This window comes from Periophthalmus magnuspinnatus, chromosome 14 (genome assembly GCF_009829125.3).
Source record: "Periophthalmus magnuspinnatus isolate fPerMag1 chromosome 14, fPerMag1.2.pri, whole genome shotgun sequence".
Classification (NCBI taxonomy): Eukaryota; Metazoa; Chordata; class Actinopteri; order Gobiiformes; family Gobiidae; genus Periophthalmus; species Periophthalmus magnuspinnatus.
In genome coordinates, this window is record NC_047139.1 from 31,508,556 (window position 1) to 31,527,574 (window position 19,019).

A 19,019-nucleotide genomic window follows, 5' to 3' on the forward strand; every position below is an offset into this window, starting at 1 on the left:
TCCTCAGGGTTCAGCACTGACAAGATTTGTATCACAGCAAAATGGTAGCTAGCTACGCTACCAACAGCTGAAACTAAAGAAGCCAAGGCAAGGAAAGGCCAAGCAAGCACTGATTCTGCTATTGCTTTGGTGAAATTCACATTTCAGTGTATCAATATGATCAATATGAGGGAGACCCTGGTTGAAGTTGTGATGCTGGATGTGCTGGTATATTTACAAAGCGCCTGCCACACTCACACTGGTTCAAATGTGCTTCCCAGAAGCAGTGAAATGGTCACATGTCTTAGACATTGTAAAACATGACTGCAAAATGCAACAGATATACCATATACAGAGATACATAAAAGGACATTAATATGTTAAAATAACATTTAGATAAGTTTAAAATAGTAATCTAAGTATAACCATAATATTAACACCTTTAGCCCAAAACTAAAGCTCATGGACCCAATGACAGTTTCATTTTGATTTTAAAAAGTCTATATTTTCAATCACTGACGAATGAAGCACTGGTTTGTGCACCATTGTACTGAACCCAGTCATTTGAGCAGAGCATTTAGGAACAGTTATTCTGCATAGAAAGCCTTAAGTGCATCAACACAAGAGCAAGACGTTATTGCAAATGCAGATTTTTTTCATTCAACTTCAGTTCTATTGCTACAGCATATATATTATATTAATATTTCACCAACTTAAATAATACTAGTTCAGTAATTTTAAGTAAAATATTAAAACACAACATGTATTGCTACTGCGTAATACAAATCTACAATATGACTAAAATGACATTTGGTTTTGTTTACAAATGAACAAACGGGATTAGGATGAAACATAAAACTTATTAATATTAATAATATTAATAAACCATGTATGCCGAAAATATTTTAAATAATTACATATACTTTTTAATAAAAACACTATAATTTTTCTAGTCTGAAATCCTATAATAAAAATGATTGTATGTTTGTATAGCTCACTAAAGCCATTTTATCAGTATTTTTTTGTGATTGTAAATGACTGTAGTTCAGTACAATGTGGTGCAGTGAAGCTCAGATTGGTTCAGCAGCAAAATGGTTGGTCTCCGGGTCACTGTCCACCTTGGGAAATGTAGTCTCACATCTGTCTGTCTGTGTGTCCCGCTGATGTGACAGTGTCCCCCCGAGAAAAAGTTTGATTTCTAGGTCAGAGTTTGGCTTCAGGACTCTGGGCTGGATCCGTGGTCTGGAAGGAGGATCTGATCCTCTGGGCTTCATTTACCAAGAGGTGACCAAAAGCTTTATTGTACCATTCTGGAGATCTTCCCCTGAACAAAAAAAAATACCAAAAATGGAATTAAGTCTAATAATGTGTAGAGTGGAAATAGGGCCACAAAATCAATGATTATAGCAACATGACAGACATACACTTCATTCTATCAAATGGATATGAATGATATGAATAACAAGTGATTGTAGTATATATATATATATATATATATATATATATATATATATATATATATGTCTTGCTTATTTCTTTTGGACTTAAGGTGGATTAACTCCACACCACAGCCAGTTAGTTCATGGGTTATGAATTACATATATTAAACACATTTACAACAACAAAGTACTTGTACTGTACATATTTATGTCAAGCTAAAGGTGGGAAAAATTCTAAATAAATTAGTCAGTCAGCTTGAGGTTACAAACTTCCTATATCTTAATGAAATGTTTGAATAAAAATTATGTTATTGCATGTAATAAATGTGAACTTTTCCTCACCTGAGATCCACTCTGCAGATGTGGGTGAGTCTGGTGCGCCCCGTCCCGCTGAGCTCCAGAAGGTACTGGGACTCCAGGACCACCCCCTTCAAAGCTCCAGTCCGAGGGCTGTCCTCATGGTCCACTGAGACATACACCAGAGCGCAGGAGCCTCTGTGCAGGTCTGTGCGCCAAGACCTGAGGGGAGGAGACAAGCAGAACAAATCAGACAGGACAGCAGTACCGCTCGCTCGTATCAATGTGCTAAATGAATGACGGCTTGTGCTTGCAACTATAAAATGTTGTAAAAAAAATTGTATATTTTTGCATATTTTGTTGAAAAATTCCATTATTGTGTGTGCTATTTTGGTGTATTTCAGCTGTGTTCTCTGACAGGAAATAAAAAAAATTCCCCAAAAAGTACACATCTCACATTTTAGTACTGCATATAGATAACCGGATTTTGGTGAGCACTCACCTTAGTACCACATAGTCGGAGCTAGACTGAGGTGCCATGTTGCGGCAGGAGTATTGATACACATCTGTCTGTTTATCCAGAGTTTCCAGGACCTTCTCCTGCGTTAGGTCGGTCTGCCACAAGGAGCGCTCTTTCAACAACCGCTGCAGCACCTCACAGGGAGCTGCTGACACCTCCAGACTGATCCTCCAGCGCCGGAGAGGGTTACCATCTCCCACCTCCAACACAAAGATAAGAAGTGTTAGATTTAAAGGCATGTTGTGGACTACAATTATATACTGTTGTTTCTCAGCAGAAACATTGTTATGCAATGTGCTAATTGGTTCTGTCATCTGTAATAACCACAAAACAAGGTTATGGTAAGTAGATTGAAAAAACAACACACATAACACCCAGAGCAATAAAATGTGCCTAATCTGCAACTATATCAAAGTAGAAATGGTACCTTTTTGAAGGCCAGCTCAGTGTAGTCAATTGTGGGCCGGGACACCCAGCCTTTGCTCTTGTCTTTGGCCTCTTTCAGAAGATTCTGGATCAGGTTTTCAATGTGTGTGTGATAGGACGCTTCCTCGTCTTCCTCTTCATTCTCCTCATCCACCTCCTCATCATGGACTTTACCGAGCTCGTCCAGAGGCGGCGCCAGCAGCTCTGCCTCCATGTACGAGTTCCTGGACTGTGTCACCATCTCCTCTGGAATCTAGGGAAATATATATATATATATATATATATATATATATATATATATATATATATATATATATATATATATATATATATATATATATATATATATATATATATATATATATATATGATTACGTAATACCAGAAATGTCCTTTCCATTTTCTTTTATGGGTTGACAGCAAGTGATTTGTCTTTTAAGTGACGGATTGGACAACTGATATATAACCTGAACCTGATACCTTTCTATTTATTTATCAGGGTATGGGACTGCTACAAGCAATACATGGTAGGTTGTAACCACACTTGTTTGGATCAGACAGACTAGATGCTGCTTAACAGTGTAATAGTAGTAAATACAATTTTCTACCTGAAAAAGGCGGTAGCACTCAGCGATCATATGTGATAGCCCCTGGGTAGCAGCCAAGTTCTCATTTAAATCTTTCTGATCTGGACGCCCCGTTGTGTACTTCCTCTGGATAGATCTATAGTTTAAAAAAAAGACATTTAGTAAACAAAATAACTATTCTACAATTCATATTTAGTTTAATTTCTGTTTTAGACAAACCTTGGTGATAGAGATTCATTCTTGAGTAAACTCAGGTGAAAAAGCGATGGTCCCAAACAAACAGCTAAGTTCATTGGAGTCATCTGGTTCTCCTCCACCATCGAAGTCACGTCCCGGAGGAAGAACAGCAATGTCTGCAACACCTCTCTGTTTTCATCTGGCATCAACAAGATGGCCGCCCTGACAGCCTGCAGTCTCTGCTCCTTTGGCACATCTACAAAATAACACAAGAAGAGTTCAATCATCAGATGGACATGTTCACAAAAAACTCTTTCATACATGTGTCAACTGACAGGGAATCACGCCTATATTACAATTACTATGTTCTTACATGAAGCACATGTTAGAATCTGCGCATTATTTGAATTTATACAAGTGCTACTCAGGTAGAGGCTCAGTATAAACAGTTTGTTCTATATGATATATAATGAACAACTATTTACACAATGGGAGGGCAGACACATACAAGTTTCTTAAGTAGAGATCTCCAAAACCAACAAATTATTGGTTAGCAAGTCTGGCAACTAGTTTTCATATCAGATGTCCCTCCAAGATTGGCCCACCAATTAGCCAATCTTGGATGGATAGTACATAGATGACAGAGATGCTGGGAAACTGACAACTTCACTGATAAGGGACCAGCTTACAAGTTACAAGTTGTACTGTCTCAAAAAAGTAGAAATACATGACAAGGATGCAACTGCAATTTATTAAGGAAAATCATTTCTGTTCATGTCAAAGCAGCGCCTATAAATTATGCCATTCTAAGATCTTGAGAACTGGGCATGAAATGACATGTGTACTCTATGAGACTTACACTGATAAATGTGGAGAAAGGTCTCCCCGAGTTTACTGGTGAGGAGTGGTTCAGGCAGGTCTCTGAAGAACTGTTTGACCATGTCAGCGACGTCATATGCCGACTGGTCCTCGTAGCTCACAAAGTCCGGAGACACTTCACACTGCTGCCTAAGAGCTTGGATACGAGACTTCACTCCTGATTTGCGAAACAGCCCCACCTTTCAGGAAGAAAAACAAAACAATTAATGACCAGATGCCAGCCATTAGAACTGTATGGACCAAAACATATCTTAAATGCATTAGGTCTTCTTGTATAAATGTGTCTTGCTTTTACCTGGTCCAGACAGTGTGCTCTGAGGTGGCTGAGGGCCTGTTGTAAGCACAGGGGGAGAGGAAACCCACAGCGCTGGACATGTACGATGAGGGGCACTCCAAAAACACTCTTCTCTTTGTAGTCAGGCACTTTCATGCGCTTCATAAACTTGGGCACAGACCTGCGAGGCAACCACGCACCACCATTAGACAAGTGAGAGGGGAGGAATTATGGTCTATGCTTGTCATTACAGGACATTCCTGGAGCATGCTGGTCAACACAGTATCCCTCATGGGTATAATAAATGCACAAGTTGTTAACAAAATAAAGATGTGCCTGTGTTCTGCTGGGATACGGTGTGGGCGAAAGAAGTCCAGATCTCCTCATACAAACTCCACTGGCTGCCATCTTTACTGACAGAACAAGTCATTAACATGCCCATAAGGACATCCTGAAAATAACTTCAAAACAAAAGCCAGGTGTACTACACTATGGAATTTTAGGTTGTGTGGTGGAAAGTGTATAAAATAGAATGTGAATGACTATACTCAAATGTAACACTTTTCTGTCAGTACTTCCAATATGTAAGTGTATATAATTACGCAGAAAACATTACTGATACACACATGGACAAAATTGTTGGTACCCGTCGGTTAATGAAAGAAAAATGCACAGTGCTAACAGAAGTAACTTGAATCTGACAAAAGTAATAATAAATAAAAATTCTATAAAATTTAACCAGTGAAAGTCAGACATTGCTTTTCAACCATGCTTCAACAGAATTATTTAAAAAAATAAACTCATGAAACAGGCCTGGACAAAAATGATAGTACTCTTAACTTAATATTTTGTTGCACAAACTTTTTAGGCAATCACTGCAATCAAACGATTCCTGTAACTGTCAATGAGACTTCTGCACCTCTCAGCAGGAATTATGGCCCACTCCTCATGAGCAAACTGCTCCAGTTGTCTCAGGTTTGAAGGGTTTGAAACATGTTTCAGCTCCTTCCAAAGATGCTCAATAGGATTTAGGTCAGGGCTCATAGAAGGTCACTTTAGAATAGTAAAATGGTTTCCTCTTAGCCATTCTTGGGTGTTTTTAGCTGTGTGTTTTGGGTCAAGACCCACGACCTGCGACTGAGACCAAGCTTTCTGACACTGGCCAGCACATTTCTCTCTAGAATCCCTTAATAGTCTTGACCTTTCATTGTACTGTTCATAGTCCCATGGATCTTAAATTTCTGAATAATATGTGCAACTGTAGTCACAGGAACATTAAACTGCTTGGAGATGGTTTTATAGCCTTTACCCTTAACATGCTTGTCTATAATTTTCTTTTTAATCTCCTGAGACAACTCTGTCCTTTGCTTCCTCTGGTCCATGTTGAGTGTGGTACACACCATGTCACCAAACAGCACAGTGATGACTTGTAGCTCTATATATAGGCCCACTGACTGATTACAATATTGTAGACACCTGTGATGCTAATTAGTAGACACACCTTGGATTAACATGTCACATTATTTTTAGTCTTTTCTAGGGGTACCATCATTTTTGTCCAGGCCTGTTTCATGAGTTTATTTTTAAGTAATTCTGTTGAAGCATGGTTGAAAAGCAATGTGTGACTTTCATCGGTTAAATTTCATAGAATGTTTATTTATTATTACTTTTGTCAGATTATTTCTGTGACCATTGTGAGTTTTTCTTTCATTAACCGAAGGGGACCAACAATTTTGTCTATGTGTGTATACAAATGTTGTAACTACTTCACTTATTCATAGGATTCAGGCAAAGGATTCCTTCCTGATTTGAAGGAATTGGTAAAGCAACAGTCCTCCGTTATAGCAATTCAAATAGTAAATATATCTTTTGAAAGGGGAAAGGTCCAAACAAAATCTTTCAAATCAGGAAGGAATCATTTTCCTGAAACCTATAAATACACTGGGTGCTCTAGCCTTCCCCTGCTGACCTAAATGATGTGTACACATCATTTACACTGCATTGTTGCGAGCAGTGGGCCTGAGATAAAGTGTGTAACATTTTAAACTAACCAGGTCCATCCGTGCTTATTGGACATGGAGTATTTCTCCATGATGGCAGTGAGGCGCAGGAGAGAGAACTTCTGCAGCAGACTGAGCTGTCCTGCAGACTGGCTGCTAATGTGAAGGGACGAGGAGGGCTGGTTGAGATGATCAGAGGTCTGAAAACTGGGCCAGCGTAGACTGAACAAAGACAACAGCAAAAAAGAGTCGCATTAAACTTGTGCAAGATAGAAAACACTACAGTGATTTCGAAAACATGAAACATTCCTTACACCATTATCTGTTTTCTCTGTCTTATAGTTATGACCTGATACTATAATAACTAGAATCATGTTTTTGTGCATTTTATTTTATTCATGTCAATGTGACTTCATGGGTTTTAGATAATTTAGTTAAAAGTTAAAATGCCAAGTATTCTACTACCTATACTCACCGTGGTCTTGTAAGAGACGCTCCCACCCCAGAGTCTCGTCTCTCTCGACTGGTCCCTGTTGAGTCTGTGTCATTGAGAGACACTCCGTCCCTGTCTCCTTCGCTCGGGGTGGCCCTGTCCTCCCCCTCCTCCTCCCCCATGTCCCCTTTGGGCAGGACGCTCCGACTCCAGTGGTCCACGATCTGCTGCAGGCCACTCACATGCTGAATGATGTCGTCCAGGTGAGGAAATAGGTTGTCTTCTTTTTCTAAGTCCAAGAGGTCCCCAGTGCTGGCATATAGGTGCGACCCGGGTACATTGTCATACACACTGACCCTGCTACCTCGAGGTGCCCCGGGACATGGTTTGGAAAGGGGTTTACCTGACCAATGTTCACTTAGTCCATTTTTAGGAACTTCAGTCTGAGGGCTGTTGTCCCCCGAGGCGGGCGCTAGACTCTCAATAGATAATGCTTTTGGAAAAGTGCCTGGTTTGTGGTCTTTGGGGATGTGGATTAGGAGGTTTTCGTAAGAGTGGAACTGGTTCTTCCCAAACTGAGTCTGACCACACTCTGTCCTTTTGCCCTGGGAAGGCAGCTCCATGTCCTCCAAATACTTACTGCTCCTCTTGTTGGCGATGCGCAGTTTGGGACTGGTCTCATTTAAAGTAGGCATCACAGTGTCAGCATTGGGGCTATCCGCTGTAGACATATCCTTATGGTTGCTAACAGGACTGACAGAGTCACTATTGTCATTATTTTGGTGGTTGAGTTTGTTGCCATTCTCTAATTGGCTGATAGGTGTACACTGTAGCACCTGTAGTGCCAGTGGCTCTTCCCCTTGCAGGACAGGCCCACTGATGACCAATGGTGGCCTTCGATTTGAGCTTTTCCTCCTTGTCGAAGGCCCCCATGTCCGCATCAACTCCATCTTCCTCAAAAACTCCTTGGCTTTGCTCCGTCCCCCCTGACTGTGCCTCTTGATTGGTAGAGTGTTGTAATGAGGAATCTCTCGAGGTGGCTGGTAGGAGGCGGACAGTGACGCCATAGATATTGAATCAGGCATGGCTAGCGTTGAGTCCTCACTATGGATGGAGGATATTTCAGTGATTTCCTGCTCACTCAAGTCTGTAAGGACACTCTCGCTGCTAACTGTGCTGTGAAGCCCCACCCCCTGCCCCATCGGACTGCTGTCATTGGCTGAGTCCAACAGGAAGTCTTGGAGGCGCGACCAACGACGGCTGCTCCACTCAAAGGTCCACCTCTTGCTAATCGCCAGTGGGTCATCTTCATCTGAGTCCTCTCCCTGAAGACACAAATTAATGAATTTAATATAATGCTATGTAAGGAATGTCAAAGTATGGGAGTCCATGTCAAGACTTGCTATATTTCTGTTTTAGATCATTTTGCAAAAACAAGCTACAGTCTTGACTCTGAATACATCTATTAAAAAGTCTTGTCTCATTACTATGCATGAGTTTAGAATACCGGTAAAGATGCTGTATTTACATTTTTGCCAATAGACTTTCTACATTGGATGCATATATTGGAGCAAGTGCATTTTGTACAAGAAGAAAATGTCCTGTTTTAAGAATGGCCAAAGGCCAGAAACTCAAGAGATTTATGTTTAGTTAAATGCTGCTGTAATTTCAAGCACTTTCACTTATGTTTTCATTAAGTTGAACAAAAATGTTTTAGTTCAATTACACACCTACTAAATGCAAGCCAAATCCATAATACATGTGTAAATACAGGGATAGGCTTGTTGCTTGTATTTCTATGGGTACATTTTCATGTAAAACAGTAAATATTGTGCCCTCTGTCCACAAATAAAAACAACAAACTGAACAACTATAACTTCTATTACAAAAAGAATTACTATTGCCCTGCATTGCATTACTACCACATTAGTCATTAACAGCAACAGTGAAAAAAAGATGATAACTTTAACAACAAACCAAATAAGACTTACTTTCTTCCTTTGATGGCTGACATCCAGTTTCATGGAGGCACACTTGTTCAGAGTGTTGAGCCGCCTAAAACACACACGCACGCACACACGCACGCACGCATGCACACACACACACACACACACACACACACACACACACACCCACACACCCCACACACACACACAGGGTTAGACACAGAAGAACTGGTGGGACGGCCCAACTGTCTTCATCCTCAAACACATGTGGGTCTCTGCCCCTGTTCAGTGGCACGTTTGACCCTGTCCCGCTGGGCTGCTGATAGAACCACTACCTCTGCTCTTTGATCTACTTCAATGGATTCACCCTGCACTCCACACACTGTCTACTTGAGTCTCCTATCTCCTCCCTCTCAAACATCTCTCTGTCCCAGGCTCCTTACTCCATGCTCCTATTGGGCAACTGCTCTGTAGCCTGAGGCCTCTGCCTCTCCTGTGCTCGCCTTGCTCCTGCCATACGCTGTGTTCATGAGCTCCTTGGTCTGCCCCAGTTTATGTATGGTTAGTAAAGTTATCTATGCTCTTTTTAGAGGCGTGGGCTTACATCGGGTCACTGTGGTGTTGTACAAAAACAGTCCTGGTTTGTTGTTTTGGTATTTCAAATCACACATTAATAGGCTTAATAGAGGAGAGAAAGAGTTTGGTAGTTCTTATTGTAGAAGTGTTAATGATATTAGCATATTTCTTATTTCATTGTAATGCTGCAAATGTGTCTTGAAAGAATAATTTTGCCCTGTACCATACACACAGTTATTTATTGTATTATACTGTATTATCTACAGATAACATAAATACATTGAAAACAATTCAATGTAGCCAAAGTTTGACTTTTACTTCTACTGTAGCCAAATCAAAATCAAATTGAATTTTCCTCTGCTCAATTTTTACACAATGAAAAAAAAAAAAGTTCACAATTGAGTGCTCTGAGTGCTCTGCATTGTTTTACTTTTAAGTTGCTGCTCAGAGCGTTTGCACCTTTGTTTTATTTACCGGTAAATTAGTAAATTCATATACAGATGTGGGATTATATTTTTATAATTGTATGTTAGACCCAGTAAAGGTCTGCACGCTCCCATTGGGTTAATTTGAATACTACAGCTACATGCTTTACGGTGTAAGACGAATGGCTCCTCATTGTACAATTTCAATATGAAAGGTAGCTTCTTAGCACGTAGAGTTAATTACGTGTGTGTTTTATTGCTCCTGGGACACCTTTCAAAGATCTGATGTGCCTTCTCAGAGAGTATAGCTGTCAAGAGCCCCTAACACTGCAATTACCAGACCCCCCCCCCATGGACCTTCAGATGAAAGAAAGAAGAAAGCATAGGAGCAGTGAAATGAAAAGATCATAGCTGGAGTGTGCAAATAAGGGGACTTTAAACCAGTCAAAGACAGCTGATAGTCTAGGCTGGCATCCCGTACACTCCTACCCAATTACCCTCTACAGCCCCCGAGGGTGCTGCCTCTTTGAATGGGAGATCAGAGTGTGGCAGAGGGGAGGGAGGAGGCCAGATCAAAGCCCCAGAGCCGGAGTGTGAGACTGGGATGGGGTCTTCATTATGTGGGCCGGGGTCAGACTATACCTGGTGATTAGCAGTTAGCGGTTAGCGAGTGGACACTGGTTCTCGCAAAGGCCTGAAGGGCTGGGGGTAAAGAGCTGTGACTTTTACTGGAAATGACGGAGAGTCTAAGAAGGAGAATGAGCTGTCTGTCTCGATACATGACTACAGGGCATATGCATATATTTGTTTAATTTATATTTGTTTAATTTTTTTATCACACTGTAGTAAGAGAATTGATTTGTGCAATGCTGCCATTTGAAGATGAGGTTCATCCATTATAATATGAAAGATTTAGATTGTACTTTGTAAATAGAAGTTCTGAAAGTTTTTTTTGGACACATAAAGACAGATAGCAGTTACATAGAGTAGCGGTTTGTAGGGTCCTTGCTTCAATTCCACGACAATGTTGGAGTCTTTGTGTGTAAAGTCTGCATGCTCTACTGTGCTTCTATACATAGACTTTTTTGACTCATATTTTCCCCTTTAAAAAAGAAATCTACATGCTGTCTCCTCTAGGATCATGACTCCCCTCTAAAATATATTCTAAACTAAATTCACTAATGTGACTGTGCCAAGACTAAGCAGTAGGTCAAATAATGATATTATTAATAATTATATATTTATTTGTTGCAGCTTATGCCATATAATGATATTATGTTTATTAAAAATGGTGTATTGGGATTACCTTGCATTATTGCTATTGCTATCAGTGGCATAAAGTAGTTTCAATATTATCGTTTATCACCATATATCTCAGTAACAATATATCTCCTGTGAGCTTTTAGCCATGTTAGAATGTTGTTACATCATCAAAAACATAGCCAGAATTGTGTTTTTTTTCATTCACATATGCCTGAGTAATGACATCATAAGGTGGAACACAGCATTTTCTGTTTGGTTTTACCTGGAGTTGTGTTTCGTTTTGATGAGGAAACAACATTATAACACAGATCAGAAAACAGTGTAATATGGGCCTTTAAAAAAAAACAACATTCTTACCGGCACAGTGGCTCCACCAAATCTCTGTCCAGAAAATCATGGTCCCTTTTCACAGAAGAAATTTCGATTGGAAACTGTGCATCTGCAACAACGAAAGACACACAGAGAGAGAGAGAGAGACACACACAGAGAGAGAGAGAGAGAGAGAGTTGAGGGCGAGTGGACTATTTTTGGTGGTGAATGATTGACAGGACACAACCGTAAATGCCTAAATAAACTGTAAAGTAAGCCACTGTTGTAAGCACCTGTTAGTTGCATTTCAGGAACACTCATATCAAAGCATTCTTTAAATATCTTCTTGCACAATGGCAAAATAACTCCAGTGTTTTGTTTCACTGTTTGAGCAGCCACACAAGCGGATGATATCGACATATTAGCAGAGCTTGTAGGAGATCTAAGCAGGCATGTGCACAGACAGTTATAGATTAAAGAGCGAGTGCTTGAATCTCCAGGAAAGCTTTCATAAACATTAGATGACATATTAGATGACACCAAGATCAGGAAAAAAAAAAACATGATGCAAAAGTTATGAATAGCAATAAAACTAGCCAGTATAACTATTAGACCATCAGAAGACCAGGATGATTACTGTTTCTGAGTTAAAACAAGCTCAATCTGAATCAAACCTTAGACAATATTGCAATTTTGTCACATGACACGTGACATGTTATAGCTGGGTCTGGAATGTTCCACAGTATGGCATTAACTACAAATTATCAGCTACTTGCTCTGCAGTTTATTGGAGATTTTTAGTCTCTAAGTTGCATTAATATTACTTAATAGTAAAGTATCCTTAGTTCAGTAAAAGTACATAGTTATTATCAGTAGTGTGGATAAGATGTTTTGTAAACAATAGCATTAACAGCAACATAAATGAAAAGAGGAAAGAAGGTGGATGAGAGAAAGAGAAGTACAGAGTCCCAGCAGCGATAACAAGGCCTTTCCCATGACCCCTCCTTAAAGACAGGAACTGCGGCCTGGAAATAGTATGGGACGCCCCAATGAGATGGAGAGATGAAGGAGGGAAGAGAGGAGCACATCAATGTGAAAGTAAAAAAGATAACGCAGTGAGAATGTTTGTGTTTCTGCAGTTTTTCATGTAAAATGCAGCAGGTGTGTATTACCTTCATATAGCTGTGCGTACTGTGGAAATCCAGCAGCTCTCAGCCAATCACAGGCCTCCTTCGCCTCAATCTCTGTAAGGAGAAAAAAACATGTTAAGTCTGGAGCAACTAGAAGAGTTGATTAAATTTTACACAAGACAAACTGAAAACAGCAATGAAATGAGGGGAAAGCAAACATGTCTTGAGACCAAAACCATCAGCCATAGTGCTAGATTGTGATTTTTTTATTTTATGTAGTCATATATATATATATATATATATATATATATATATATATATATATATATATATATATATATATATATATATATATATATATATATATATATATATATATATATATATATATATATATATATATATGTATATATATATGTGTGTGTGTATATATATATATATATATATATATATATATATATATATATATATATATATATATGTGTGTGTGTGTGTGTGTGTATATATATATATATATATATATATATATATACAGAGAGAGAGAGAGAGAGAGAGAGATAGATAGATAGATAGATAGATATAGATAAATTCCGATCAATACTAGTTTTAACTTTCATTTGTGGTGACTCTGCCTTATAACTTCTTCTCCCAAGACCCACCAATCATCAAACAAGCTTATTTCCCATGATACTTCTACTTTTAAATGATACGTGAACCATATTCTCAATAAACAATGTTTCAGTGTTATTCCCCTTCAGACTGTTCATGCATACTTTTAACAGGCTCTACAAATGGCACCACAGCCCATTAGCACCGCGAGAGATTTTATAACCATTTTCCACAGGCATATGTAACACACACACACCTCACTTAAGTCTGTGCCCGTTTATGAGAAGGCAACGAGTTTACAGCTAAAGATGGAAGGATTGTAACTTAAAAACAACATTTATGAAGCACGAGGGAGTCTTCAAAACCCACACAACATAGAGGTTCATTCATACATACAGCCTATAGTAAATGTGATGATGGTAAAAGTCAGCAACGACAGATTAAAAATCGAGATTATGGAAGTCTACATTAGCGAAGTAAAAACATTGTACTCTCCATTACTTTTAATATGATGGTAAAAGGATTTCAAGAATTAAAACAACAACAATTGGTACTATAACATCAACTAATGTAGCAACCATTGGGATAAAAAAGTTTAATTACCTACTCTTAGAGGAGATTAAAAACACAAAACATCCTTTCAAATTAATGTCAAACGAACCCTTTCCATTTCAAATTATATGTAACACAATGTTGGAAAAAAACAAACTCCTTACTACCTAGTTTGGCCTATTACTATAACAGTTATAAAGTCTAGAGACACAGTATTTCATCACTATCCAACACTGCTGGTTCCTCTCAATCTGTATATCTCACTTGTCTCACAAATTTTACCTATGTAGTTCAAACTAGTTCATCCGAGAAAAACAGCCAAAAAAGAGTCAAAGTTCAACAGCAAAACAATAAAATCCTCGTTGTCAGAGACAGAAACACTCAAAGGAAATTATACTTTCTCCACAATCCAGCAATTACATACTTCTTCCCACATTCTCTGCATAACTCATCCATCTAAATCATATATGAAGCAACGCCAGGGATTAAAATAGCCCATTATGGACCAAAAATACAGCGGATTTCAGTTTGTGGTCTGTCGTTTTAGCCATAAACTTACTTGACGCCCTCATTGTTCTCAGATGACATGCTTCTTGCTGTTGTCGTTGGTTTGGTTTCCTGTGGGTCCCCGAGCAGCTCCATCAGACTCTGGCCCTTCTTCCTCAAACTCTGTGTTTACAACTGCCGCTCAGAGCCACGGCCGCCCCATGCTGCCACTGCAGCTCTGCCTACTAATTCTCAGGTCTATACGTACCATATCTGTAACCACTCTGACGTCTCCTCACTGACATTCACATGCACGTGCGCTGTTACTTGCTTTTCACTTCATAAGTCCAACAAATTATAGGACTGGGCAATAAAAATGTTTGCAGATGTTATTGAAATATACATACATATAAATGTAATTATTTTAATTAGCTAATTGCAAAACTACATTTGAAAATACATGATAGATAGGTAGATAGAAAGATAGATAGACAGAAAGAAAGAAAGATTGCTAGTGATCTCTATCCTTGAAAATTAAAATGAGAACAATACTATTAATGGTAAACTATGTATTCACTGGATAAGCAAATATGATTGCATCAAAAGGGCATCTGACTTAAAATACCAAAGTTGCTGTGGCAACGAAAACACAAAGAAATATAGATTATTTATTAGGTTAAGTAAGTAGCAAACGTGGTCAAAAAATGATACGGTAAACAAGCTAATTGATTACCCAGTACCATCCAATCCTACCTCTTCATACTAAGCAAAATCTTGCACTTCCCCTGTCCTCTTTCATATACTCCTATCCTCCTATATCTCATCTTCTCAAAAATCCACATGACAAGTTTGTGGTCCTCTCCACACTGCTGCTGGCCATCACAGAAGTGGAGGAAAATCGAAACTGGCGTTTGCATGAGCCATTCCCTGGGGTCTGGTACTGATGTGGCGAGGATGTTAATTTCACATGTCAGCCGTGAGCACGCCCTATAGGAGACACTGACCTCTGCAGACAGGAGCAGGGTGAAGCATAGAAGCCAGCACTGTACAGTATGTTTGGATAGCAGACAGTGAGAACATGTAGCCCCCAGTGAGTCAAAGAGGACGGGACACACACACACACACACACACACACACACACAAGTGGAGCTGTCCTATGGGAGAACACACAGGAAATCATACCAGACTAAAACAACAACTGCAAACATCAAGGCTGATTGAAGACAACACAAGGCTCATTTAAAACAAATGTACACTGAAGTCTAGTTCATGTTTTTTATTTTAAGAATTTATTTAAGAATCGTAAGAATTTATTATAAGCTTATTATTATTATAAGCTATTCAAGTTTGTATTGAAGCCTAAGGCCATGTCTAGATGCCAAGACATTTACTGTATCTAAGGTTCATTTGTGCCATAGGGAAGAGGACATAACACAAGACAAAAGAAAATCCTTTTACATTCTTGATACAGTAATTATGTTAATTTCAAGATACTGCATGCAGTATGTTATGTATATGTGATCTCTTTGTGTGTCTCTTAATTATATGATTTTCATTACAAATATCTGTGTGTATGTCCCAGGACACCTTATGGTAAATGTAACATACTATTTGTCATCTATCAGAAAAAGATTTTTAGCTGTATGGGATCTTCCCAAATGTCCAAATCCTTTTATGTCTCTTAAAGGTGCACTAGGTCACTTTTCTAATAGCCTTGTTCTTGTCTCTATGAAAATGTTTTTGTTTTGCCTGGAATGTTTGATATTATGGCATTATACTTGAAAAAAATGCATTCTTACTGAGAGCAGCTCCCCTGACACTCTCCCCAGATCTGACCAGTAACCTCGTCTGGTGGCATTCCATGCTTAGCTCCATGGAGATAAATTTAATGGCATAATGTGGAATATTCTAGGCTAAGCATCCACGGAAAGAAGCAGGTGCAGCAGGGTCAGTTTTCAGTTATCAGTCAGTTACCCAATGCTGTACATCATTTGGAACATGGCAGATTTAAATTTAAATTTATAATGATTATAATATATTTCAAATAAATTACTACCACGTAACCACTGGGCCTCCACACAGCCCAGCATATAAAGGTACAGAGCTTCCATCTGCCTGGGAACACGGTGCTATTTCTCCGGTGTGATTTTAATCAAGAGCTTAATTAGGGCCCGCACATGTTATTGGTGAGACTATAATCCCCTCTGCTCCTGTAGTGCCTTTCCTGCAGCCTATTCCATGTTTCTATAGACCTGCTGTGTTAGAAATAAGACAACACCTCAAAACCACCCAATACAAAACAGTGGAGGGCAATTCTTTACATAACAGGGTGCTAGGCTAGTTAAGTTTACATAATACATCGGACACAAGAAGCCCAATCTCTATAGCAGTTGTTCATTTCCTCCCTTTTATCCAACACCTATTTTACAACAAAGACCTGCCAATAACTTCAACAGGCTCCTTCCGAACGCTGTGTCTGTCCAGTGCATGTTACAGAGGACCCTCCAGTGGCTCACATGACATCATTTCCTGCCCCGAAATTCCCAGCTAAGAACAGCAACAGGAAGTTCCCCAGTGCAGCCGTCACACAGGCGAGAATGGGACAGATGTTTGAGGACTGGTGTCAGACCAAACTGGCCCAAATACCATACAAAAGAATTTGTCAGAATTGTCAAAGGTCTGAAAAAATTTATTGAAGAGTTGACAAGTGATGAAAAATTGATGAAAATCTAGCACCAACGCCATAGGAATTAACAAAACAAAATACCATTTCGCTAAATGTATTAAGGATCTTATTATACCTTATTAACAGATTATAATTATAAGTCTAAGGGCAGAGGTCCTCAAAATATCACCTATCCATGGATTTCAGAATGATGAAAATTTTAAATCAAATATTATGAAAATAGGGTTTCCACGCTTTGTAAAAACTAACTAAATAAATAAATAAATATAGATAAATATAGACACGAGGATTATTCTGAAGTACAATTTATTAACATAATGATTTAAAGTTTTTGACAAATTTTAACAGTTTTTGACTGAATACTTGCGTGTTACATACAACCATCAAAGTGTGAGACCAGCACAGTTGCAGATGCCGGTTTCAGATGGCCTATTCTTAAACTTAAAATCCCAATGGGAACATCAGTTTCTAAAACCATGATGCATTTTTTATCTAACAACTTTTCTCACAAAACACAGGGCTAAATTTACAGCACATTCTTATAAACGATGCATAAATCAGTCATTTTCCAGGAGATGTACATTTTTCAAGATATTAGGATGTCTTCAAAAGCACTTGAAATGTTGACTATTGAACAGTTGATGGTTGTCAGATTCAAAACTGTTGAACCTGATCATTTCCATCTCTAACATTTCTAACTCTAGAACTAGCTACATTACTAGAAAAATCTGCATATTAACAATATTTACTCAAGCTGCCTTCCCCTGTGTTAAACTTTATAGGCCCATGGAATGTTGTGATCACCTGAAATCCAGCAATTCAAAACACAACTCCAGGTATGTTTTTGAGTAAGTAACAACATTACAACATGGTCTTTAAAGATAATAGTATTTTGTATCTGTACTTTGGCATTTTGGGAACTACTCCTTAATACTTCTGATAATACCCACACAAGCCATCAAAAATGATTCTGTCCAGTTTTTCCATCAGTTAAATTTACAAGGACAAAAAAGCATGACGAAACTTTAATTTGTGCAGGCTGCAGGAGCATGAGGAGCAGTCGTCCATGACAAAACACACACACACACAACATGCACAGTTACACACACGTACACACACATGAGTTCTGGATCACAGCCATATTCCCACATACGCCAAAGCACTTAGTCCGCCATCTTTAAGGTCACTCTAAAAAAATGAAGCTAAGGAGGCGAGTAGGAGTATGTCTTCTTGTACCATATGGTTTGTCAGTGATGTCAAGCTCTCAGGAATGCACTGGGAAAGCACATCGACCCTGGCATGAAATCACAACAGTTTGAGGCAAAGTGGGCCATGTACTATGTCTGCAACGTCAAACAAGTATATAGAACAATAGATAATACTCTCATCTCAGTGTCTAATCTGAATGACTATTTACTTTTTTGGCTTGGTGTTGTTTTGGTTTTCAACAGCAGAGGGAGCACAAGTTGCACTCCAAAACTGAGTCAATTTATGATTCAATTATGCACTACTTCAGGCTATTTTTACTGGAAGGGTGAAGATGTGTCTGAGAGCAAAAATGAAATGTGATTAGAGGTTGCATTTAGGATCAGTCTGGCTACTTGTAAATTTGAGACAGTAACTTCATACTAGAAAAGACAGCAATATTTTTGGAACAATGCATCTAAAATAAGCAATATACATAACTAATATGCAATATGGTCTGTAAGATTGTTGTCATTATAAACTGACTGTGATATTACCCAGTGATGTAAACAAGGGACATACTCATTGTCTGCTGAGTCACCTTTGATTAGACTCTACTTTGTGGTTTGGCAGAGCTCCAAAAGTGAACTTTATTTGACAAATTTAATGAGACAAGCTCAAGAAATGGTTCAATAATAAAACATTATAACTTTAGGTGTATTCAAACCATTTAAACTGACCTTGTCTGCAGGCTGTACATTTACTGTGAAATTAGTGTAAAGGAAAGTGAGGAATGTAGAGGCATGAATCAGGTTATTATACTGTATATGGAGGAATCAGG

The 19,019-nt window shown here is 38.8% G+C and overlaps 1 protein-coding gene across 3 annotated transcripts in view; it reads right to left on the minus strand.

The window, feature by feature from the left end:
• Positions 1 to 945: 945 nt before the first annotated feature.
• The window catches only part of stard13a (StAR-related lipid transfer (START) domain containing 13a), a 29,168-nt gene continuing 11,094 nt past the window's right edge, over positions 946 to 19,019 (minus strand). For 2 of the 3 annotated variants that reach the window (XM_033978363.2, XM_033978365.2), the window contains exons 2-14: positions 12,703 to 12,774; positions 11,579 to 11,660; positions 9,003 to 9,066; positions 7,054 to 8,336; positions 6,630 to 6,800; positions 4,600 to 4,759; positions 4,285 to 4,483; positions 3,468 to 3,681; positions 3,270 to 3,384; positions 2,663 to 2,914; positions 2,218 to 2,435; positions 1,761 to 1,937; positions 946 to 1,303 (exon numbers count right to left, since the gene is read on the minus strand). In XM_033978363.2, the coding sequence (XP_033834254.1) occupies positions 1,183 to 1,303; positions 1,761 to 1,937; positions 2,218 to 2,435; positions 2,663 to 2,914; positions 3,270 to 3,384; positions 3,468 to 3,681; positions 4,285 to 4,483; positions 4,600 to 4,759; positions 6,630 to 6,800; positions 7,054 to 8,336; positions 9,003 to 9,066; positions 11,579 to 11,660; positions 12,703 to 12,774 (3,128 nt within the window). In that variant the 3' untranslated portion in view covers positions 946 to 1,182. Of the gene's footprint in view, positions 1,304 to 1,760; positions 1,938 to 2,217; positions 2,436 to 2,662; positions 2,915 to 3,269; positions 3,385 to 3,467; positions 3,682 to 4,284; positions 4,484 to 4,599; positions 4,760 to 6,629; positions 6,801 to 7,053; positions 8,337 to 9,002; positions 9,067 to 11,578; positions 11,661 to 12,702; positions 12,775 to 14,380; positions 14,700 to 19,019 lie in introns of those variants that run through there. The other variant, XM_033978364.2, reaches the window with a different exon arrangement.